Source organism: Panicum virgatum, chromosome 2K (assembly GCF_016808335.1).
Source record: "Panicum virgatum strain AP13 chromosome 2K, P.virgatum_v5, whole genome shotgun sequence".
Classification (NCBI taxonomy): domain Eukaryota; kingdom Viridiplantae; phylum Streptophyta; class Magnoliopsida; order Poales; family Poaceae; genus Panicum; species Panicum virgatum.
Window position 1 is genome coordinate 65,702,597 of NC_053137.1, and position 23,452 is coordinate 65,726,048.

The 23,452-nt window shown below is 49.6% G+C and overlaps 3 protein-coding genes and 1 pseudogene across 5 annotated transcripts; all 4 read left to right on the forward strand.

Moving 5' to 3' along the window:
- The first annotated feature begins 2,166 nt into the window (after positions 1-2,166).
- On the forward strand, positions 2,167-11,946 carry LOC120694669 (stomatal closure-related actin-binding protein 1-like). 3 transcript variants are annotated; one of them, XM_039977862.1, is made up of 14 exons: positions 2,168-2,352; positions 3,181-3,255; positions 3,454-3,760; positions 3,973-4,101; positions 4,301-4,393; positions 9,358-9,498; positions 10,048-10,116; positions 10,270-10,353; positions 10,497-10,677; positions 10,760-10,876; positions 10,966-11,024; positions 11,147-11,281; positions 11,403-11,552; positions 11,652-11,946. In XM_039977862.1, exons 3-14 carry the CDS (start codon positions 3,473-3,475, stop codon positions 11,688-11,690), a joined length of 1,485 nt encoding a protein of 494 aa, XP_039833796.1. In that variant the 5' UTR covers positions 2,168-2,352; positions 3,181-3,255; positions 3,454-3,472; the 3' UTR covers positions 11,691-11,946. The 3 variants fall into 3 exon arrangements, 2 of the variants coding, with proteins under 2 accessions (XP_039833796.1, XP_039833795.1); XR_005683592.1 differs by lacking the exon at positions 3,181-3,255 and having other exon boundaries at positions 2,167-2,352; positions 11,143-11,281; XM_039977861.1 differs by lacking the exon at positions 3,181-3,255.
- Positions 11,947-14,292: 2,346 nt separating this feature from the next.
- On the forward strand, positions 14,293-15,548 carry LOC120696248 (annotated as a pseudogene).
- Positions 15,549-16,469: 921 nt separating this feature from the next.
- On the forward strand, positions 16,470-20,649 carry LOC120695599. The gene is made up of 6 exons (XM_039978805.1): positions 16,470-16,534; positions 16,641-16,974; positions 17,366-17,586; positions 18,559-18,795; positions 19,271-19,323; positions 20,071-20,649. Exons 2-6 carry the CDS (start codon positions 16,689-16,691, stop codon positions 20,597-20,599), a joined length of 1,326 nt encoding a protein of 441 aa, XP_039834739.1. The 5' UTR covers positions 16,470-16,534; positions 16,641-16,688; the 3' UTR covers positions 20,600-20,649.
- Positions 20,650-21,900: 1,251 nt separating this feature from the next.
- On the forward strand, positions 21,901-23,343 carry LOC120694670 (probable carboxylesterase 18). Its single transcript, XM_039977864.1, has one exon. The coding sequence runs from the start codon at positions 22,189-22,191 to the stop codon at positions 23,215-23,217; it is 1,029 nt and encodes a 342-aa protein (XP_039833798.1). The 5' UTR covers positions 21,901-22,188; the 3' UTR covers positions 23,218-23,343.
- Positions 23,344-23,452: the final 109 nt, after the last annotated feature.

The window sequence follows — 23,452 nt, forward strand, 5'->3', positions numbered from 1 at the left end:
CGCATCCTCATCTCCCTCTCCTCAGGGCGCGTTTAGTTTCCAAAAATTTTCACCTCCAAATTTGTGAATTTCTCTTTGAATGCATGTATAGAGCAATAAATGTAATTAAATAACAAAACTAATTACACAATTTGGATGTACACGACGAGACGAATCTTTTGAGTCTAATTAGTGCATGATTAGTCATAAATGCTACAGTAACCCACATGGGCTAGTAATGCGGTCAAAGGCCTCAAAAGATTCGTCTCGCGGTTTCCAAGTGAGTTCTGCAATTAGTTTTTTAATTAGTGTCCAAAAAACCCTTCTGACATTTAGTCAAATCGTTGACGTGACACCCAAAATTTTTTTGTTTGGGAAGTAAACAACCCCTCAATGGATTCCCTTTTCTTCCCCTTCTCCGCATCTGGGATGATGATCGGAGGATCTTCAACTTCAAAGGCGTCCAGCCATTCCGCCCATGCATCATCATCCATCAACCCTACTAGATTTGGCGCCATGTCTATCCGGTCGGCTCTCAGCTGAGCGTTTGTTTTTTGCGGGCCGGCCGGGTTGCGCCCGTAGCCCGTAGTATATAAACAGACCGATACGATACCCACCCCGTGTGTGAGCAGGACTCCGATTCGTGTTCAATTAGGCCTCTCGGCCCAATCCGATCCGGACCACACGGCCTGTTCAGTTCAGCAGCAGCAGCAGCTGCTGCTGCATGACGCATTATTTTGCATGTCTTCTCGTGCAAGAGAAGAGATCCGGCCGGCCTCTAATGATGACACCAATTCCATCCCTTTTCTCACCCCGCTCGATCGGAATTCTGAACCGAACAATTAAATCATTTCGTAGACACTGACACGGACAGTGCGCCCAAATCATTTCAGCTCGATCGAGTAACATGCACAGCTGGTGCGCTAACAACGGTTACGCTGATAGATAGAGTGATCTTAGGCACCGTGCGCTTTAAACTAGCTTATCTTCCTCCTTGTAACCATGTTTATGCAGCCCGTGATATGGGGAGGATTTGGCAAGAAAGGGTTAATTAATGTGTGGCGTGGAGATAGTTTTGCGGACATAAACAACACGTCGCGCACAGCTACAGCTTATTTGCGAGCGTTTGTTTAATTTGAACACAAGACCAACCTAGAGCTGCGTCATGCTATTCCGGGGAAACCCATCCTAGCTAAGAATCCGATGAAAGAAAAAGGAAAATAATAATAATCTAGAAGACAAGAAAAGAAATGATGGCCCTCGAAGTCAAACAAGAGCACATGGATGCTACTTCAACAAGCGAGGAGATGGAGTGGAGTCAGCGTCATTTTCCTTTTGAAACGGGGGAAAGCAACAAGCGGTGCAGATCATGCGCGCCGTTGGCTATATCTTCAGCTCCTAGAAGAATTTTAACGGGAAACATAATTATACTCTCTCTATTTTAAATTATAGGTCGTTTGACTTTTTTGACTCTAGATTATTTTATTCAAAAATTTGTACAAAATATCACTTCTTTTATTATGGATTGCTTTATTAATACAAAATCTTCAAGAATGATTTAAATTTGACAATGTCTGCACAATTTTTTTGAATAAAACGAGTGGTCAAACTTAGAGTCAAAAAAGTCAAACGAACTACGATTTGAAATGGAGGTATTATAAACACTAATATGAGGGGAAAACGTCACGGACAGAAGAAAATTGAAACGAAGAGGAAGAAATAGAATGGCTTAGGCCTTATTGTTTTTTTATTCTCACTCTACTATATTAATATAAGAATGGCAACTTTTGGTGGTTCTTTTTCAGAAAAAAAAATAAAGAAGAAACAGAAGATCTCGCCGTCCAAATTCAAAAGGTAGGAGTAGCTTTGAAACTGAAAATCAGCTAAGGTGCGCTTAAATAAATAACACTTATGGGGGTGAAAAAGTCCCAACGGCTTTCGAGCCATAAAAAAAAAAGGAGTTTTCAAACAAGAGCCGAGGAGCGTGGCAACATATCCATCTCCGGGCCCACGCCACGTTGCCGCCCGCCATCACCGGGCAGGAGCACCGCCCCGAAACCTCCTCTTGACTCTTGACCCCTCCCCGACGCTCCTCCCAGCCACTGTCCTCCGTCGGATCTCGATCTGACGGAGAGCGCCGCACGCTGTCCCGTTCCGGCCCGGATCGCACTGACCTGACCGACCCGCTGCCCAGACGGCCAGACCTGCGCCCGGATCTTCTGCTCCAGCCTGCTCCTTCTCCTCCGGCCGCCCGGCACTCCTCCCGCCTTCCCGTTCCAACTTCTCCACGGCCCGCCAGGCTTCAGCTCCTGCGCTCCGCCGGCGCCGGAGGCGCGGATCCACGCGGACCTCGTCCGGTTCCTCCTTGCGCTGGTAAGGAAGCCCTTGCTCGCATCGGTGGGTTCCCATTTCCGCCCGGTCTCCTAATTTTGCTCTGGTCGTCGCTCTTCCATTTCGTCGATGGGAGCAGTCAAATCCGGATATTTTTTTTCGCCCAATCCGTTCTTCTGCTGTGATTTGCTTGCCCCCATTGCGCTGCGCCCTGCTAGCAATGGCTACGGCGTCGCATTGCGCTCTCATTTCCATGGAGCCGTTGACTGCTTAGCTAGCAACGCGGCATAGAGAGAATAGAGGAGGGAATAATTTCGAACGGTGGAGTGATACGGGTGTACTCGCTCAGTGTTGGGTTGCCTCACTGGTACTGTGTAGTAATTCGTATGAAGTTATGAATCCATTAGGTGGCGGAAGTCCTTTATGAGTGGATTTTAAGTTTGCTAGAATTCTCGTGGTAGTTTTATATATTTTTTTGGAGCCAACCTCGCTAGTTTTATTTCTGATGAAACATAAGCTAATGTGTTTCGACTTTCGACAGTAGCTTTCGCTTCGTCATTTTGTGTGTGTTTACTTTGTAAATATTTGAAGACTTACAGTTACAGGTGTCCGTTCGCAATTGCCTACTCATCTCGGTTGCTTTCAGGGGTGTTACCACAGTCGCTTTTGTACGTTAAAATTTCGCTTTCAGTCATCTTAGCAGTTCTCATCTTTGGTTAACAAACCCCAAGTTACCCACCACTCAACTGTCCTTATTTCGTGGGCAGGTTTGCACTTGGTGCTATCAAACTGTCCTTTTAAGTGGAATTCAAGGCACTTGATGCCAACACTACTTACTATTTCTCCTTAATTTAGTTGCTTCTAGTGCAGATTTGTATCCCTGTTCAGTGGGCACTGGGTAATACTATAGGTTCATGTGATTCTGGACACTGGCATGACATAAGGGTTGGTACTCACTTGCTAGCACAAGCATTCATCGCACTCTGTAATTGTTCCTCCAGCATTCTCCGCCATTTGTTTTTCTCATGTTCCCCATTGTAACTTCTATTCTGGTGTCAATTTTTAGCCATTCCATATAAACAATTCTTTTATTGTGGCCAATTACTACTTCGGTGCACCAATGCTCATTTTTTCTTCAATCAGGGTTGAGGATCTCTCATAGATGACTCGAGCTTCAACTATTGATTTTGGACGGAAGAACCAGAGCGAGCTCCATGGGTTAGGGCCACTGCGTCCAGCAAACATCATCAGAAATAAATTCCCTACCTTCAAGAATGGTTCAAACGGGATTATTATCAAATTGGCGGATGGCCCAGAAATTCCATCTCTTAAGGAGGCTGTTGCCAAGGAGACAGCAGATCTGCTTGATAAGCATCAGCGACTTTCAGTCCGTGAGCTAACCATGAAATTTGAGAAGGGTTTTAACACAGCCACCTTGTTGTCTAATGAGGTTTGGACTCCAGCTGATAATTATTTAACAATTTGTTCAATTAGTGGAACTGTCTATATTCGAAGTTGTTTACATATCCTGAGCTTCCATGTTGTATAAATAAGCACTTATTCTACTATTATTCAGTTCTCGATTGGTGCAGTGGCAGACTGGCAGTAACTGTAAATTATAAAGCATGCTTATCCCCCTCTTTAACTGCTTTTATCTTTCAGGTCAAATGGAGACATGCAGCTTTATTGGAGCGAGACATCCTTTTGAAGAATCTAAAAAGTGTATTGGAGTCGCTGAGAAGTCGAGTAGCGGGCAAAAATAGGGATGAAATTGAGGAGTCTCTATCTATGGTTGGTTTCTGCTTTTAAGTCATAGTAGATTCTTGCCAGAGAATTTTTTTTTTGCTCCTCAATGGTTATTTACTTTTGAATTTGATGGCTTGTTTAACTTCCCCTTCTCTTTCTTCTTCATCTTCTTAAAAAAATTTCAAGTTTTATTCTAAAGTGGTATCATCTTGTTGACACCTTAATTCTTCTGTACTTTCTCTAGGTGGATATTTTAGCAGTTCAGCTGTCCAAAAGAGAAGATGAATTGCTTCAGCAAAAAGCAGAGATCACAAAAATAGCATCCTCGTTGAAACTGGTGAGTTCAAAATTGCTAGTTTGGCAGGCAATAGCTTATCACCTGCATCCTTCGGATTTTTGTTATCAGGAGATGTGAATATGTTATCATTAGGATACCAATAAACTGAGATTTTTAGGATTACAAATATCTGCAAGAAATTGTTTTAGTAACTATGGTCTTTTCAGTGCTAGATGTTTGTAATTTATAACTAAAAAGCATTCTCCATTTTTTTATTTTTCTGATATCTTCAATCTTCTGCTTATATGGAAGCACACTCGAGCTTTCTCTGTCACCATCAGGCGCCAAATCTTGTTCATTCTTGAAAGCAAGATTGGAGAGGCAAAACTGGATGGATTGATAGAGAGTACAAGGGGTACAATATATAGGCAAGGAAACCCTAGGGATGGTTTATAGAATCAGCACCAATCAAGGGATCTTTGCCTATCCTATCAACAGATCCACAAAACCTGGCCGCGGCATCAGGCCGGGCGCACAGCCTACATGGGCCCCACATGGGCCGGCCCTACAAGGCTAATACTCTTGTCTAACACGCCCCTGCAGTCTGAGCGTCAGCCACTGCACACGTTCAGACTGGACCGAAACTCCGCAAAGACCGAAGAAGGAAGTCCCTTGGTGAAGATGTCGGCGTACTGAGAGGAAGTCGGCACGTGCAAAACACGAACATCTCCAACAGCAACTCGTTCCCTGACAAAGTGAAGGTCAATCTCAATGTGTTTGGTACGCTGATGTTGCACTGGGTTTGACGACATGTAGACTGCGCTGATGTTGTCACAATAGACCAACGTTGCACGGCGCAGAGGAGCATGGAGCTCTTGTAGAAGCTGGCGCAACCATGACGCTTCGGCAACACCATTTGCCACAGCGCGATACTCGGCCTCAGCATTGGATCTGGACACGGTGGTCTGACGCTTGGAGGACCAGGAGATGAGACAGTCACCGAGAAACACAGCATAGCCCGAGGTGGACTTGCGCGTATCAGGACAGCCAGCCCAATCAGCATCAGTGTAGACCACAAGATCAGTAGCAGAAGACGGTCGCAGCAGAAGGCCCAAGTGAAGAGTGCCCTTGACGTAGCGGAGAATGCGCTTCAGAGCAGTTAGATGAGGTTCCCGAGGATCATGCATATGAAGGCAAACCTGCTGGACGGCGTAGGCGATGTCAGGCCGAGTGAAGGTCAAGTACTGGAGAGCACCAGCAAGACTCCGAAACTCAGAGGCATCAGCAACTGGGGCGCCATCTGTAGCAGAGACCTTGGGGTTCGTATCCACTGGAGTCAAACAAGGCTTGCAATCCGCCATATGAGCACGAGCTAGGATGTCAACCATGTACTGCTACTGAGAAAGAAATAGGCCATCATCACGGCGCTGAACCTGCATACCGAGGAAGTAGTGCAGGTCACCAAGATCCTTCATGGAGAACTCGTGCTGGAGAGCAGAGATGATCCGACCAAGGAGCTCAGTGGAGGAGGCGGTGAGGATGATATCATCGACATAGAGCAGCAAGTAGGCAACATCAGAACCACGCTTGTAGACGAACAGCGACGTGTCTGACTTGGCTTCAGTGAACCCCACAGACAAAAGATAAGTGGCAAACCGGCTGTACCAGGCACGGGGGGCTTGCTTCAATCCATAGAGGGACTTGTTGAGCTGACAAACAAAATCCGGATGAGCGGAGTCCTCGAAACCAGCAGGCTGCATAGAGTAGACTGTCTCGGTCAAAGTGCCGTGCAAAAAAGCATTCTTCACATCGAGCTGGTGGATGGGCCAGCGATTGGAGAGAGCCAGGGAGAGCACAGTCCGAACAGTAGCAGGCTTCACGACCGGACTGAACGTTTCTGAATAATCCACGCCCGGCCGCTGAGTGAACCCACGAAGAACCCAGCGGACCTTATACCGCTCAAGTGACCCGTCGGCGTTGAACTTGTGCTTGAAGACCCACTTGCCGGTGACCACATTAGCGCGCGGGGGGCGCGGCACGAGATCCCAAGTGTGGTTCTTCAAAAGGGCAGCATGTTCCTCTTCCATAGCAGCGCACCAGTTTGGGTCGGCAAGCACGCTACGGAAGGTCTTGGGCACTGGAGACAGCTCGGCGGCGGTGAAAAGAGATGGTACTCTGAAACCGCTCTTCGCGCGCGTGGTCATGGTGTGCTGGTTGCTCACTGGTGGCACAGCAACAGCACCCGCCGGCAGGGACGTAGTCGTACTGGAGGATGTCGGGGGAGACACGCCAGGGGATGGCGCCGCGGTGGGTGCCGGGGCTGGGCGCTCCCGGCGGGTGTACACCTGCTGGAAGAGGTGGTCAGGGCGCGCAGAGGGCGCCGTGACCGCCTGGTGCAGCGGTGTCGTCGAGGAGGGGGCCGGTGCTGCGCCGGGCGTCGGTGAGGCCTCCGGGGCCATTCCAGGCATGGCTGGAAAACCCGGAGGAGGTCCAGGAGCCGCGCGTGGCTGCGCGGAAGGAGCAGGAGCCACACGTGGCTGTGCGGATGATGGTGCAGCCGCCGAATCGACCACGGGCGCGCCGGGCGAGGGAGGACCGGCTGGGAGCGCATCTAGCGCTGCTGAACCAGCCGGAGGAGCGCCGGGCGCAGCCGCATGTGGCTGTGCGGGGTGAGCAACACCAGAACCTCCAGGGAGAAACTTATGCACAGGACTGATAGGTGCTGGCACACAGTCAGTAGTATCCAAAAAATCAAGGTCAGCCGGTGAGGGAGAGGGGCCCTGCTCGGCATAAGGGAACGAGGACTCATCGAAAACGACGTGTCGGGAGATGATGACTCGGTTGGTGGAAAGGTCAAGACAGCGGTATCCTTTATGATGAGCAGAGTAACCCAAGAAGACGCAGAGGGCCGACCGGGGGGACAGCTTGTGGGGAGCAGTAGCAGACAGGTTAAGATAACACTTACACCCGAAAACGCGGAGATGGTCATAGGTAGGCGCAGTGCCAAGGAGGGCGGCATGAGGCGTGCCAGACGCGAGCGTTTTGGTGGGTAAGATGTTAAGGAGGTGGGTAGCTGTCTGAAGTGCTTCAATCCAGAAGCGAGGGGGTAGGGATTCCTGGAACAGAAGGGAGCGCACAATGTTATTAGTGGAACGAATGATGCGCTCAGCCTTACCGTTCTGAGAGGTGTAGGGGCATGACATGCGGAGGTGGACACCATGAGTGAGGAAGAACGTGCGGGAGCTAGAGTTGTCAAACTCTTTTCCATTGTCGCACTGGACTGCCTTCACGGTGCGGCCAAACTGGGTAGACACGTAGGCAAAAAAGTGAGCAATCGTCGGGAAAGCGTCAGATTTAAGTTTCAGAGGAAACGTCCATAAGTAATGTGAACAATCAGCAAGAATGACCAAATAATATTTAAAGCCCGAAACACTGAGAATAGGGGACGTCCACAAATCACAATGTATAAGATCAAAATTATGTGTAGCTCTTGATGTTGACACAGGAAAAGGAAGACGCAAATGACGCCCTAGCTGACAAGCATGGCATAGCGAAGAGCTAGTGTCGTGACGGCAGGCAGGGAGACCCGACGAAGCAAGCTGGGAGAGTGCCTCTTGTCCAGGGTGGCCAAGGCGGCGATGCCAAAGGGTAGACTCAGTGGCGGCGGCGAGGGAGTGGGCGACCGGCAGGCGGAGGGGGTACAGCGGCCCGGAGCTATTGCACCTGGCGATCAGTCTCCGGGACAGAAGATCCTTCACAGAACAACCAGACGGATCAAATTCCACTGAGCAATTGTTATCGATGGTAAACTGTCGAACGGAAATAAAGTTCTTAATAAGTTGAGGTGAAACCAAAACATTATTAAGGTGAAGCTGGGGAGTAAGATCATTATTACCGGTGGATGTGACAGGAAGCAAGGAGCCGTTACCGACAACAATTGAACAAGGGGTAGGATACCACATGGGAAAAATTTGTGAAAGAGAACCGGAAGAAGGAGACATGTGAGAGGTAGCACCTGAGTCGAAGTACCACTCGTTGGTCTGCTGGGGCTGATTCAGCGCCATGGTGCTGAATGTCGATGCCAGAGATTGCTGAACCCAGGACGAGGGACCAACCGACGAGGGGAAGAAGCCGGGGGTAGTGGAGACCACTGGCCAGCATGCTCCAAGGGCGCGCGGGGCGACTGGGCGTCGCCGGCTGCTGGGGGTGCTGCTGCGCCAGGAGAGCCTGCTAGGGAGGGCGCGCAGGCAGGGGCGCCAGTGGAGGCCGCGGACCAGGCCACATCTGGATGGTGCCGGTCCACGGGTTGTAGAAGGACGTCCAGGACGGCGTGGTGCGGTTCTGGGCGGTGCTGGAGGTGCCCGACTGGGAGCCCTGGCCCCCGGAAGCTTGCCCAAAGGATCCCTGGCCGCCAGAGCCCTTGCCGCCGCGGCGGCTCATGGCTGGCGGAGCAGAGTAGCCGCCCTGGGAGGTGGCGGCGACATCGGCGTCGGCTGCTGCAGCGGTCGGGTCGGGCGGCGGGAAGGCGGCGGCCGCGGTGGCAGCCTTGGCGGCGGCGACCGCAGAAGGGGAGGATGGAGGGGAGCCGGTCATCGCGGCCTGGCGAGGGGCCGGCGCGAGATCGGCGGCGTTGCCAGGGAGGCGCGCCGGGGAGGAGGGGGATGCGCGGCCGGAGGCGCGCAGGGCGCGGTCAGAGGCGCGCAGGAGGGCGGAAGCGGATTAGGTCACGAACTGAGATGGACTCGTGATACCATGAAAGCAAGATTGGAGAGGCAAAACTGGATGGATTGATAGAGAGTACAAGGGGTACAATATATAGGCAAGGAAACGCTAGGGATGGTTTATAGAATCAGCACCAATCAAGGGATCTTTGCCTATCCTATCAACAGATCCACAAAACCTGGCCGCGGCATCAGGCCGGGCGCACAGCCTACATGGGCCCCACATGGGCCGGCCCTACAAGGCTAATACTCCTGTCTAACAATTCTTTTCAAACACTTCTCTGTTTTCTTTCTTGCTGATAGGCTTCTGAAGATGCCAAGAGAATTGTTGATGAAGAAAGAGCTAATGCTCAGTTGGAGATAGAAAATGCTAAAGATGCTGTACAGAGAGTTCAACTAGCAATTAAAGAACAAGAGAATGTATCTCAAAGAACTGGGAAGCAGGTTAGCAATATCTAAAAATGGAAATATTGTGATGCCTTTATTACTACTTGTATATCCATTGCATATTTACTTTGAACACATGGATTGAATCACTTCATTCTATTTACATATTCATATGCCCAGGTTTAATATATCCTCTGATAAACCAACCTTTTTCTTAGTAGACCTTTATGCTTAACTATCCATAGACATGTATCCAGTTTTGGCAAAGTAAATTCGCTATCGAGTATCGACATAACTTGGATGGTGACCTATATCACTGACCACTTATTTTTTGTGTGTGTGTGTTTGCCATAGTCATTTACCTACACACATTTCTTCTGACACCTTATTTTTTTTGTTTTTTTATCTTTTAACTGAAATTGTGAGCCTTAAACCCCTGACTTGTAGCTGTTTGTAGGTGTTAAGGATTTATTTAATTTTCAATATTCAGTTTGTTCACTCACCAGCTGTTTATTAAAAAAAAAATGTTTCCAGCTGTCTGTTTAAAAATTGTTTCCAGCTGAAATGTACATATTGGTAACCATTTCCTGTTCGCAATCTCCTAAGGATGTGGATGAATTGAAGGAGGAAGTTCAAGAAGCAAGAAGGGTGAAAATGCTGCATTGCCCAAGCAAGGTAAATCTAAATGCTCACTGCACGTCTGCACCACGCTACTGTTCAAATTGCAAGTTGTATTTTCCACATCTGGCACATTTCAAGCCTTTCATTGATTACATATGGATTTTATAAAGTACCCAAAATATTTCAAGTCTCTGAATATGTGTCTAGGCAATGGACATCGAAAATGAGATTCAAGTTCTCCGCGATCAACTTGCTGAAAAATCCTCAGATTCTGTTCACATTTTGAAAAAGGTATACATCTTAAATCCACTTAAATCGAACTGCTCATATAATTCTGTGTGTATTTGGCAAACCTGTGGAGTTCTATTGTCCTTTTACTTTTCAAATTTTACTTTAGTGCTATTAACTGATTTTATTGATGCTTTCTATATCAGTTGGAGCTGCACTGGCGATTTGAGGAAAATAATGTGCCTTTGTATGTGTTAGAGGGCCCTGAAACCTTAGGTTCAGTGTTGCACATAGTTGTTCGGGACAATGCATCTGTAGATTTTTCAAATGCTTCAATCCAGTGGTTTCGCATACAACCTGAAGGGAGCAAGAAAGAAATCATTTCAGGTCGAACTATTTTCATCCTACAGAATACTTCATAATCTACATATTATAAATTTTTCACACTTGTTGCTACTTACACTTTTAGGTGCCACAAAGCCAGTGTATGCTCTGGAACCACATGACGTCGGGCGGTACATTGAAGCTGAAATCAAATTTGGTGGTCACACCTCAATTGCAAAGACTGCTGGTCCAGTAGACCCTGGTATGATTTCCTGATGTGCTATATAACATATTTAGCTGCTTCCATAATTGTGAATTTGTTACTCTGCTAACGTTACTTTTATTAAGCAGCTGCAGGATTGGCCGATTATGTAGAGGCTCTTATGAGGAATCCTGAAACCAATTATAACGTACGATTTGGCATTCCTTTTTAAATGTACCGTGTTTTAATCTCTATTAAAGCTTGGTCGAAAAGAATGCAAACATGTGATGCCATCATATGTTTCCTTACCATTTTTGTCCCTCAAGGCAGGTCGTTGTTCTTCTAGTGAATGGAGTTGCTCAGCCTGCAGATTCTCTTCATGTTCTTTGCATTGGGAGACTTCGGATGAGACTCGCTAGAGGAAAGGCGGTCGTTGCAAAGGAATTCTATTCCTCATCGATGCAGGTATTCTGTAGGAACCACCTCTAGCACTTGAAGCAGCTCACTTCTGGATAACTCTTTGTAGGTTGCTGGTATTCTGAAACATAGGCTATATTCCGACCTAATTCCTGCTATCTGTTTTCAGCTGTGTGGTGTTAGAGGCGGAGGAGATGCCGCCCCGCAAGCAATCTTTTGGCAACCCAGAAAGGAGCTCAGCTTTGTGTTGGGCTTTGAGACAACCAGGGAACGCAACTCGGCACTCATGCTCGCTCGGAGATTCGCCATGGATTGCAATGTAAGTGACCGATCTCAAGGGTGGCTGTCGCACTTTATCGTACCGCAAACCGCTGGTTGTGATACGCCCTGACCAATTTTGCCCTCTGAATATTCGCAGATCATCCTTGCTGGCCCAGGGGACAAAACTCCGTGGTAACGAGCAGCCCACTCTGAAGACTGACAGCTTCCCGGAATGTACATCCCTGCACATGCAGTAGTTAGATACCTGATCTGATGTCTGAGTAGTTGGGTTCAGTTTAGCAGCGTAGTTAGTGCCTGGCGTTGGCACCGATCCATTCGTTTCAGTCTAGCCACCAGTTGCATTGTAGCTAATTGCAGGCTCCAGCGCTGTGTATTTCTGCCCCCGAACTCCTAGTACCCGTAAATCTGATGTGCCTCTGTGTTCTCTGTCTGATCCCCCGCCCCATGGGGGGAGCTTTAATTCTGCCATCATGTTCCTTGATTTGGCTGACCGGGTTCGGACATATCTGTCTCGCATGGACCCTCAGCTCATCGTCAACCAGTCCGGGCCGGTCAGTCCGGCCTGCGAAGCACGGAAACCTGGTCAGGTCAGAGACGAGCAGGCATAACTACGCACCAAATGCACGACTATTACTTCAAACCGAACGGTCCATTTGAAGTACATGGTCCGATTTAAAACAAAAAAATCGGTCCGCTCCACAACACCTCACTCGGATAAAAAAAAATGATGATTTAGATCTCGCGTAATACAATTAGCAATTTTGAGGATTTAAATATGCAATTCGTAAGTTTGTGAATATAGATGACACTATGAGCTAAGTTTAAGACTCCCTCCATATCTTTTTAGATGTCGTTAGGACATAAAATTTTAGTTTATTTTAGTACACTTATTTGGTCTGAAACGACATCTAAAAAGATACGGAGGTAGGAATTGACAATGCATTTTACTTTTACACCATTACATGGATGGTGTTGTTAAAAGCAGCCCTTGCTCTGTAACCTAGCTCAAAAACGGGCGCTGACTCTTTCCGACACACCATACAAGTCTAGACGCTTACATACGTACATGCACATTGGGAGTTGGAGACGTATGCACACGCACCTTGTTCCTATGAACACTTTTAAAACACTAGGGCCTAATAAAACTAAAAGAAGAATAATCGGACAATACGAGCACACGTCCTCGATCAATCGGAGACTCAAATCTGCTGGATAGGTTCCACCATAGGAGACTGGAACGTGCCTCTTTTCATTCAAGTCAACAATGTGCATTTGAGCTTGGAACGTGTAACACGGAAGCGGGCTACGCTGTTGTTTTGACTCTGTGCTAATAAATGTATTTGTTGTTAGTTCTTTTGATGTTAATCTTCAACTAATCATTCATCAGCTAAGGGCAAGTACAACAGTTTAGACAGTTGCTGTTTTTTGGCTTATACAAGTTTATCCTTGGACTCGTAAATCATGGTGATATAGTACACAATTGGATCTTTGTAGTCATTTTGTTACTTATATGAGAGAAGACAAATAATTCGCATGAGTCTCTTAGAGAAGCATATATATAATATATATTTTTCTAAGATCTGCGGTGAAACATTAAGAACAAATAAACTATTTATATCTAGCCTAGAGCAAGATTTCAACAAAACCCATAGTCATTGTTGGGTTCTGGTCACGAAAATTTTATGTAAGGCTCTAGACCTAGAGGTGACTCTGCCATCCAAAAATCTTCTTCGGTGCATGGCTAGAACTTGTGGAACATTTATATGTCATTTAATTTAATTTTTAACCTAGATCAAAAAATAAGTAGAATCTGAGTATGTGTATGTAAGAAAAGTTGTAGATCTTATTCCATGAATTCCAAAACATTTTAGTTTGCAATTTCAGGATTTTTCTATGATTTTATATGCATTTTACAGTTTTACTGGTTTGAAAACAAAAGCTGAGTTCGGGTTAGAATCGGATCCCTGTAATCTTTGCATTGGGGGTCCTGAATAGAATTCAATCGAAGCAATTGGGTCTTTGACGTGGCTGCCATGGTTGCCGGCCAAAATCCGGCGAGGGCAAAGTTGGGGAAGGAGAATGGGGAAGCTGACTGGCTGAGCACTACCTGCCGGTGGTCTTGGTGAGGCCGGACCCCATCTGGCTGAGGGCGCAGTGGCTCGCCGGCGGTGGCGGCTCTCCGGCTAGCTGGAGGCGGCGTGGCTAGGCTGGAAAGCACCCGGGTCAGCTTGGACTGCTGCGGCGCGGAAGAGGGAGGTCGGCGTGGAAGTCCTGGAGGAGGCGGCAATGGTGGCGACAGGGAAGCCTGGGGCGCGACGCGAGTGTAGGGACAAATCCGCTAGAGCGCGCAGTGGATCCTCGCCTCCGTCACCGAGTTGCAGCGCTTCGTACAACGGCGCCGCTCCTCATTGCTTCATCTTGGAGGGGAAAAAAAGCCGACGACGAATGAGAACCGCGCTCTCTCTCTTTCAGTAATTGCTCGCCGCGGGTGGGGTTGGGAGGGGTTGGGGGTTCAGCAAAAAAAGTGTGTATCGATGGAGTCGGCTGTACGTTGTACTTGCCCTAAGAGCCTAAGAGGTTTTCCCTTGCTTTAGAGAGGGGCGCAACCTCCCATCATGTCATGTTAGCTTGCAGACCGTATTAACTTTGTTACATGTACTTCTCGTAATAAAGGAGACAGCAACAATACAATTACAAGGTACATACCGCAAGCACAATACATGTATATACATATATGTAGATATACACCCAAGCAAGGAGTAGAGCACATGCACAGCCCCAAAAGCAAAGCGAGAAATGGCCGGCTCCGACGACAGCGCCCGCCGGATGCCGTCCCTGCCGTGGACAGTGAGCATCCAGGCCGCCGCGTACGCGTTCGCGCACCGCCTGGACGGCAGCATCCGGCGCTCCCTCTTCCGGCTCGGCGACCGGAAGAAGGCCGCCAAGCCCTGCCCGGACGCCTCGGAGGTCCGGTCCGCCGACGTCACCATCGACGCCTCCCGCGGCCTCTGGGCGCGCGTCTTCTCCCCCCCGGCGTCCGCCGCCGAGGCCCCGCTCCCCGTCGTTGTCTTCTTCCACGGCGGCGGGTTCGCGCTCTTCTCCGCGGCGTCCCGCCCCTACGACAACCTCTGCCGCCGCCTCTGCCGCGGGGTCGGGGCCGTCGTCGTGTCCGTGAACTACCGCCTCGTCCCCGAGCACCGCTACCCGGCGGCCTACGACGACGGCGTCGCCGCGCTGCGCTACCTCGACAGCATTGCGCTGCCGGGCGGCTTGGCACCGGTCCCCGTCGACCTCTCCAGCTGCTTCCTCGCCGGCGACAGCTCCGGCGGCAACATGGTTCACCACGTGGCCCAGCGCTGGGCGGCGTCCATGTCGGCGACGTCGTCGTCTTCTTCGCCACCCCCGCGCCTCCGCCTCGCCGGCGCCGTCCGGATACAGCCGTTCTTCGGCGGGGAGGAGCGGACGGGCGCCGAGCTCGCCTTGGACAAGGCCTGCCGCATACTGACGGTAGCGCGGGCAGATGGGTACTGGAGGGAGTTCCTTGCCGAGGGCGCCACCCGCGACCACCCGGCGGCGCGCGTGTGCGGCGACGGCGTCGAGCTGGCCGAGGCGTTCCCGCTGGCGATGGTGGCTGTGGGCGGGTTCGACCTGCTCAAGGACTGGCACGCGAGGTACGTGACTACGTGGAGACGCTGCGCCGGAAGGGGAGGGCGGTGAGCGTGGTCGAGTACCCGGACGCCTTCCATGGCTTCTACGCGTTCCCGGAGCTGGCCGACTCCGGCAAGTTGGTGGAGGACGTGAAGCTCTTCGTGGACGAGCACAGGACCAAGCGTTTAGTTTAGATAGATGATCGATCTGGGCGTCTGGCCTAGAGCATGCACGTGGAATAATTGCAGCGTCACACACTATAACTCAATATTATAATCCATGCACCAGAGGTTTGGCACTCTGCCAGGCCACGGTGACGGTGATCCATCCACAGCGGCAGCGCGCCGTTAGATGGCCAGCGTGCCAGATCTTTTATTTTTACGGATTGCCTCCTTATTTAAAAAACCACGGTTAATAATCGCAATTCAAATTAAGGGCTTATTTAGTTGCACACGGTTTCATTCCGAGCCGGGAATGATAGAAACAATAATAAATATAATAAAAGATCCGAATTTATTCTGTGTTTGCAACAAAATAAGTTCATAATAGATACAACAAAAGACCCGGATTCATTCCCTATCTCTAGACTCATGGATTGATTTCGGATCTCTTGTTGTATCTATTGTGAGTTTATTTTGTTGCAAGTAGTTTCCGATCCGGAATAAATTCGGGTATCTTGTTATATCTCTTATTGTTTTTATCATTCCGGATCCGGAATAAAACCGTGTGCAACCGAACAAGCCTAAAGGGTTTTGTGAAAATACCGAATCAACCTTAATTACTTTGCATAAATATCCCTGTAACTTTGCAAATAAGCCATCGTTCTCCCTTCCTCTCCACAATCTGCCGCCGCCGCCGCCGCCGCCGCAAGCGCAGGGTCGTCTGGTGCGTCCTTCCTCCACTGCACAAGGTCTGACTCGTCGGCTCCATACGCGGAAGGACACCTTCGCCGTCTGCCGCGCTCGTTTGGTCAGCGTGGAGCACGCGAGTCGAGATAGGGCCTCCTGTCCTGTGCGTCGTTCCGGGCTTCCGGCCCGGACCTCTTCCGCCGGCGGCGACCCGTTCGCAGTCCTCCTGCGCTCGTTCCGTTTTTTTTTTTTTTTGAGAGGATGCGCTCATTTCTGAGAAGAAGAAAGATCCTCCCCGAGCGGGCCCGCCACTTCCTTTTCTTTCATGGGCTGGCTGGCTGGCTGGCTCGTGGGCTGACCGGAGTTTGTCTTACAGTGGACTTACTTGCGCAGCACGGGAGCGTTTCCTTGGCCGGCCGGGTTTAGTTTCTTCTATTTATATTTGCGCTACGCAAACGGATTAGAGCACAGCCTCGAAGACCAGATCTAGGGTTTCCTACCCAAGCTCAGACGCGGGGGCAAAGTAAGAATTTAGAGCGTTTTAGGCGGCGGCATTATGAGAATATGTAGGAGACGGATGCCTCTAAAAGTGGTCTAATTGTGTACATCCCTTGTTTCATATATTGCAGGGTCAGGAGGATCGGCGGCGATCACTGAATTTCGAGGCGCCGAGTAAGATGGAAGAAGACGCCCTGAATTTCGAGGCGCCTAGGAAGACGGAGCTGGCATCCTTCATTTATTTGGATGGTGAGTTGTGGTGGACTGGGGAGCCAGAGTCCCTACAGTCTGAGGTGCCGCCCAGGAGGACGGAAGTCGAGAAAGAGGGGCACTCGGAGGAGCATGAAACACCAGAACTTGAGGTGATTGGGCCAAATGACCAGTCACACTGGATGACTGTTCGCCAGTTTCGCTGTTCCTGGAACGAACTATGGTCTGGCCACTACGGTTCATTTGAGGACACCAGTGAGTTCACCATCAGGCCTGGTTTGCTTTTGTTCTCCATTAAGAAATCTTGTTTGTATCTCTCTTGATAATAGAATAATACTTTGTCCCTTTCTTAGTACTATAATAGAATAATACCAGTTTAGCCATATATCTCTTGACAACTTGTGACAAGATCTGCTATGTTCTTCACCATCCTATTTGTTTTGTGCTGTATGACCTGATTGTTGGATTTTGCTTTTTGCTATATAATTAGATTAGATTATTTTGGCTCTGTAGCACATATTGATTTATGGGTTTCTAGTATCTGATGTTAGTTAGATTGGATGGTTTTAAAATTTGATCGTCACTGCTGCATTTTCTGTTTGTACTCGATCTTAATCCTTTTAAAATATTTTACAACTGCTTGCAGCCAAGATCCCCTCCATGCGTTTCACAAACAAACCTGTGGAGGAGTTTCCTGCCTACATGGATACTCTACAGATCTTCTCAGTGAAACTTGCTGCAACAAGAGGGGCCTTACAGTTGCCACTTGATGTGTTTGGTATGGTTGCCATTCGCGACCCAGTTGATCACAATCGCAATATTATCTTCCACCGCGAAAGAGACGGTTGCCAAACCCTCACCGAAAAGGTTTGTAGCATTTCGTACGCATCATTCATTGTTTTGTGTAGCTAACACAACTGTTTTGTCTCCAGCTGTGCTACCTAACACAACTCTCATAATTTTTTACCTTTCCCATTAACCTGTTTGCCCTTCTGAAATCTCATTACTGTGAAGGCGTGCATAGAATTTTTATGATCTCTTTAACCCGTAGTTTGCACTGCCCATTCGATATGATCGTAGATCACATTTGGTAGCTTGTAAAAGAGATCCTGTTTACAGTGATCATGTTTTATTTCTTCCTAGGAATTGCCATCTACACATGCGTGTAGCATCACTGTGCATTTTACTTGCACTGGAATCAGCATCTCAACCTATGTGTAAACAAGAGGAGTGCATATACTAAAAAACAGTCATGTCTTTGGGCTTGATCGCAGAGACATGCATGCTATGAAAATAAGTCAAATGACCATTGTGTTGCACAACACAAGCCAGGTTCAACTGATCACTTTATTCAGGGCAATGGACTGAAGTCCTTGCCTCAATTTTAGGACAAGGGAGCAGACGCACATTGTCAGCTATAGGTGGGGCCTAGGGACGAGTGCAATGTAACCTGACCCTGTTGCACCCTTATGAACTATGGTCCCTTAACATGCTCCCCACAATACATTGGTAGACCTCTTGACTCCATTTTGTTGTACCTCGACCGCGCATTATAGTTTCTGGCATTTTCATAAATTCATGCCAAAAAATGTTTCAGCCTTATTTGCTAGGGATTGGCAGAAAGATTTTGTAAGACATCTTGAGTGACTTGATTGTTTGTGCAGAAAAAATACCATATTCTCTGTCACTGATGTGTTATGTTATGCTTCTCCCATCTTTTATTTATGAAGCTACATCATTTATGCTTCATTTTGCGATTCTTGCACAGTTGCTTTGATTATGCTGCTCAATATTCACATATTCTCTCCCTACAATTTGAAATTTTGGTGTTGCATGCAGGATCCATATTTGGTATTGGCAGGTCCTACCCGTGCTGTTATGTTTGCATTGAATCCTACTATCATCGAGGTTGACCTTCAAATAAAGGGTACTACCGAGTCCGAGGATGAGCACCTGACACTACTACAAAACAGGCCTTTGTTCCTGGCCATTTGTCCCGGCAGCCTTTGGGCCCGGGACAATAGGTGGCTTTTGTCCCGGGTCCAAAGGCTAGCCGGGCCAGCGGGGGGGACGGGGGCCTTTTGTCCCGGTGGGAGACACCAACCGGGACAAAATGGGAGCCTTTTGTCCCGGTTGGTGGCTCCAACCGGGACAAAAAGCTATACGGACCTTTTGTCCCGGTTGATAACTCCACCCGGGATTAAAAGTGACTTTTTATCCCGGGTGAAGTCTCCACCCGGGACAAAAACTGCATCCAGCATTTATTAATCTCCACCGTCACTTCCTCTCTCTCATCAGTCTCTTCTTCTCCCTCTCCCAGATCTCTCCGCCTGCTTCATTCCTCTCCGTGATCCATCCCCTTCCTCTCTCCCGCTCCCTCATCCCCTTCCTCCCTCCTTCTCCCTCCCTCCCTTAGCTTTCACGGGCACTGCCGCCAGTGCGGCCGAGACGGCATCCCGGGACCAGGTGATCCGAGCCCGCCTTGTTTCTTGGCTTCTTGCTTCGCTCTTCTTGCAGTTTTGAAGCTCTGGTTTTTCTTCTCGTTTTGCAGGGAACCTTGGCCAGGAGCCAGGAGTCCAGGACGCCCCCGCACCTCGTCAACTAGCCGCACGGCCACCTGATGGGGCCGCAGTCTCCGGCGTCGCTCCTGGAGCGAGCATTTCCGGGCTTCCGGCCGGTTGGACAGTGCGGTGTAGCACCAACTCGGGCAGGCCGCGGCCTTAGCCGGGACAGCAGGCACGTCCAGTGCTCCCCGCCGACCAGCCGGTGGGACTCCGTCGCCAGACCGCACCCCCTCGTCCTCATAACACCCGCGACCTCCTCCACCTGGCCGGCGAGCCGCCGCTGGCGCGGGCTAGTGCGTCGCCGCGCGGGCGCGGGCCGGTGCGCCGCCACCAGGCACCGGCGCAGGCGGGGCCTGCGGCGCGGGCGGGCTCGGCCTCGGCGGGTGCTGGCGGGAGCAGTGCGTCCAGGCCGGCGGGGGCAGCTCCGCCAGGAGACGGCGGCCGGCGGCGCAGCGCTAAGCTTTGTTCTCTTTTTTTTCCCCAAATATGTATATGTGAGGAAATTGATTTGTGCATGATTTGTTCGTTGTTGTGATTGACTCGTAGTTGTGATTGATTTTGAGATTATAATTGTCATTAAATTTTTGTGCATCAATCTGGCTCCCGCTCCGAGCTCCGGAAGGCGGGAGCTAGCTAGTTTTTTTTTGTTTGCCAAAATTTACATTGTTCCCGGTTCGGAAGGTGCCGGGACAAAAGGTTGAGACCTATTTGTCCCGGATGGTTTGTCCCGGTTGAAAAACCGGGACTAAAAGAGGTTGTAAACCGGGATAAATGAGCTATTTTGTAGTAGTGTGAGCTTCCTAGTTGCGCCATTAAGACGCTTCGCCACCAGATTTTCGCACCTATTCAACTGTTCTTACACTAGCAAGCTTAGCACACTGGAGTTTACGCTTGGCCACATTGCTTTCTCTGTGGAGGCCACAATATTTGTGCGTGTCGTTCATGGGTCATGGCCAGATTGTTATCGTGGTCAATTCAATGCCTTCATTACTGGTTTCACTGACAGATGCCCCATGCCCGTTGGCAACAAACTCTCCACTGGAACTGGTCGTGAGACAATCCTCTTGCTTGATTCTGGAGGTGAGAGATTGCTTGTTGATGGTGATAGCAAGATCAAATTTTCAAGGAATATTGTTTCTGTTGAATGTATTGGGAAGTTGACAGTTAAGGTCAATGTATCAGAAGGTGAAACTGAAATTGTGGAAAAGGCAGCTAGTTTTGACGCATCAGAATCTGGTAAAAGTGTTGATTGGATTGATGTTTACTTCTGTAAAATGGAAGTCACCGTTTTCTGGTCGTCCATTTCATGTTACTAGGGGTGGTAATGGGTCATGGCCCTAGTGGTCTCTTCACAGCCCAACAAAACCCTTAAATTATTTAGTTCAAAATCTAGGGCCCTTTACCACCAGGAATCCTATACATCTTCCAGAAGATGAAAAGTTGAAAACGCTATTGAACTTCCAGTGTTTGAGATTCGTGCGGACTGAATCAAGCGGATGGGATTGGAGCGGACAGCAACACTGCGCACGTGGGTTGATGTTGGGTATGGGCGGAGGCAGAGATTCCGTTTAGATTAGAAATTTTAATTTTATTTTTCTCTCAAACCGTAATTGCTTTTTGGATTCCGTTTGAACCATGATACTATTTAGAATTAATGCAACAAAATAAGATCACATATGCATATATTTTAATTATTTTTTATTTTTTTTAAAAAATAACATTCAGAATATACTATTGCAGTATTTGAGAATACATTCTCAACATTTTGTATATACAGTTTCAACATTTTATATAAAATGTTTAACAAGTTTACAAGAAATGTTGCATTAACTTTGAAGGAATGTTGAATCTTGTATTTTAAAATGCTGACTGTAGTTTAGTAAAAATATTAATTGTTGATGCAACTTGAGGAAGGAAAAAAAAAGCCTGCCATCACCAGCATCTTTCTGGTGACATTTGTAGATGCTTGCACGATTCAACGAACAGGGCGGGGCACCAGCGCCCTGCTGCCGTGGGGTGGAGGATCGCGCTACGCTGTGAGTTTCTGATGGGCCATGTAACATGGGCTTTATAAATACATCTTTTATCCATCTTCCGGAAGGGATATAGGGAGCCCCCTTACCACCCTACATGTTATCCTCTGGAGGAAGCTGACAATTGGGAAGGCGACCACGGTGCTGTGTAAGATTAAATGGTTTCTTTGCCTCGGGAACCCGATGGTACCAATGCATTCTACTGCTGTTGATGCGCTTTTGCAAGTAATATTTATTCCGTATACTGTCGTGGCTTGTAAGTTAATGCCTGGATTTTGTAGCTGCTAATGCGGATAAATATGGATATCCCTGTATTATTTTTTTTGAACAATTATCTCCCTGTTGATGCGCTTTTGCAAGTAATTTTTCTTTTTCTTTTTCTGTACATAGTATATACAACAATGCTATATAACCAATCACATTCATAAATATCCTTTGGGGCTAGTCGTTGACAGTTCGGGAAGGCGATCGCTGTGCTGTAAGCTGAATTGGTTTCCACACCTTCGGAAGCAAATGGTAGCGGACGGTACCAATGCAATGCAATGCAGGCTTTCTATATGTACTGCAGTTTCAGAATCGGCATAGCTAGTATCAGATTTTGTTACATAAAGTATCATATAGTGACGGCAAGCGTAGTCCCAACTGTTACCTGATGACGTAGACAAATCGTCCTGGAACGAGCAACAATCCAGTACGGGCAATGTTTTGCTGTTTTGTTTCTGTACTGCACTCACACTAACGATAACATAAAACCATGGCAACTTGCATTGGGCAATGGTTCAGTTTGCACTTTGCACCTCGTGGTCTCCGTCCCCTGCCGGCGAGAGCCGGCGAGAGTTTACTCCCAGGTCAACAGCCTGCCGGGAAAAGAAATGGCCGGCGGCTCTGAAGACGACCGCGCCGGGCGCCGGACGCCGCCACTTCCGTGGACGGTGCGCGTGCAGCTGGCCGCGCTCGCGCTCGCGCACCGCCCGGACGGCAGCATCCGGCGCCTCCTCGTCTCCCTCGGCGACCTCAAGTCGGGCGCCAGCCCGCGCCCGGACGCCTCCGGGGTGCGCTCCGCCGACGTCACCATCGACGCGTCCCGCGGCCTCTGGGCGCGCGTCTTCTCCCCGTCGTCGTTGGCTGATGCGGCCGCGGACGCGCCGGTCCCCGTCGTCGTCTACTTCCACGGCGGCGGGTTCGTGCTCTTCTCCGCGGCGTCCCGCCCCTACGACGCGCTATGCCGCCGCCTCTGCAGCGAGCTCCGCGCCGTCGTCGTGTCCGTCAACTACCGCCTCGCCCCTGAGCACCGCTTCCCCGCCGCGTACGACGACGGCGTCGACGCGCTCCGCTACCTCGACGCCAACGCCCTGCCGGCCGACGCGGTCGCCGTGCCCGTCGACCTCTCCAGCTGCTTCCTGGCCGGCGACAGCGCGGGCGGCAACATCGCGCACCACGTGGCGCAGCGCTGGGCGTCCGTGTCCGCGACGTCGCCCCTCCGCGTCGCCGGCGCCGTCCTGATCCAGCCCTTCTTCGGCGGGGAGGAGCGGACGGACGCCGAGGTCGCGCTCGACAGGGTGTCCGCGCTGTCGGTGGCGGGGACGGACCACTACTGGCGGGAGTTCCTGCCGGAGGGCGCGACACGGGACCACGAGGCGGCGCGCGTGTGCGGCGACGGCGTCGAGCTCGCCGAGGCGTTCCCGCCCGCAATGGTCGTGATCGGCGGGTTCGACCTGCTCAAGGACTGGCAGGCGAGGTACGTGGAGGCGCTGCGCCGGAAGGGGAAGCCAGTGCGGGTGCTCGAGTACCCGGACGCCGTCCACGGCTTCCACGCGTTCCCGGAGCTCGCCGACTCCGACAAGCTCGTGGAGGAGATGAAGCTGTTCGTCAAGGAGCATAGGTCCAAACGTGCCGTGTAGATACGGTCCTGGTTTGGAGATGGGAGATTACGTTTGTGGTGTTCCCTGTTCGCCGTTCTTGCTGTTTACGCGCACCGTGCGGTGTGTGGAATTGTGGAATAAAGCCAGCCAACAGGTGTTGTACTAGCTCAAACTGGAAAATCTCTTGCCACATTTCATTGAATGTGAGCCGTGTTATCAAGAAGAATTAATACATGTCATACCCGTAGCAAAATGTTATCAAGGAATTAAAAAC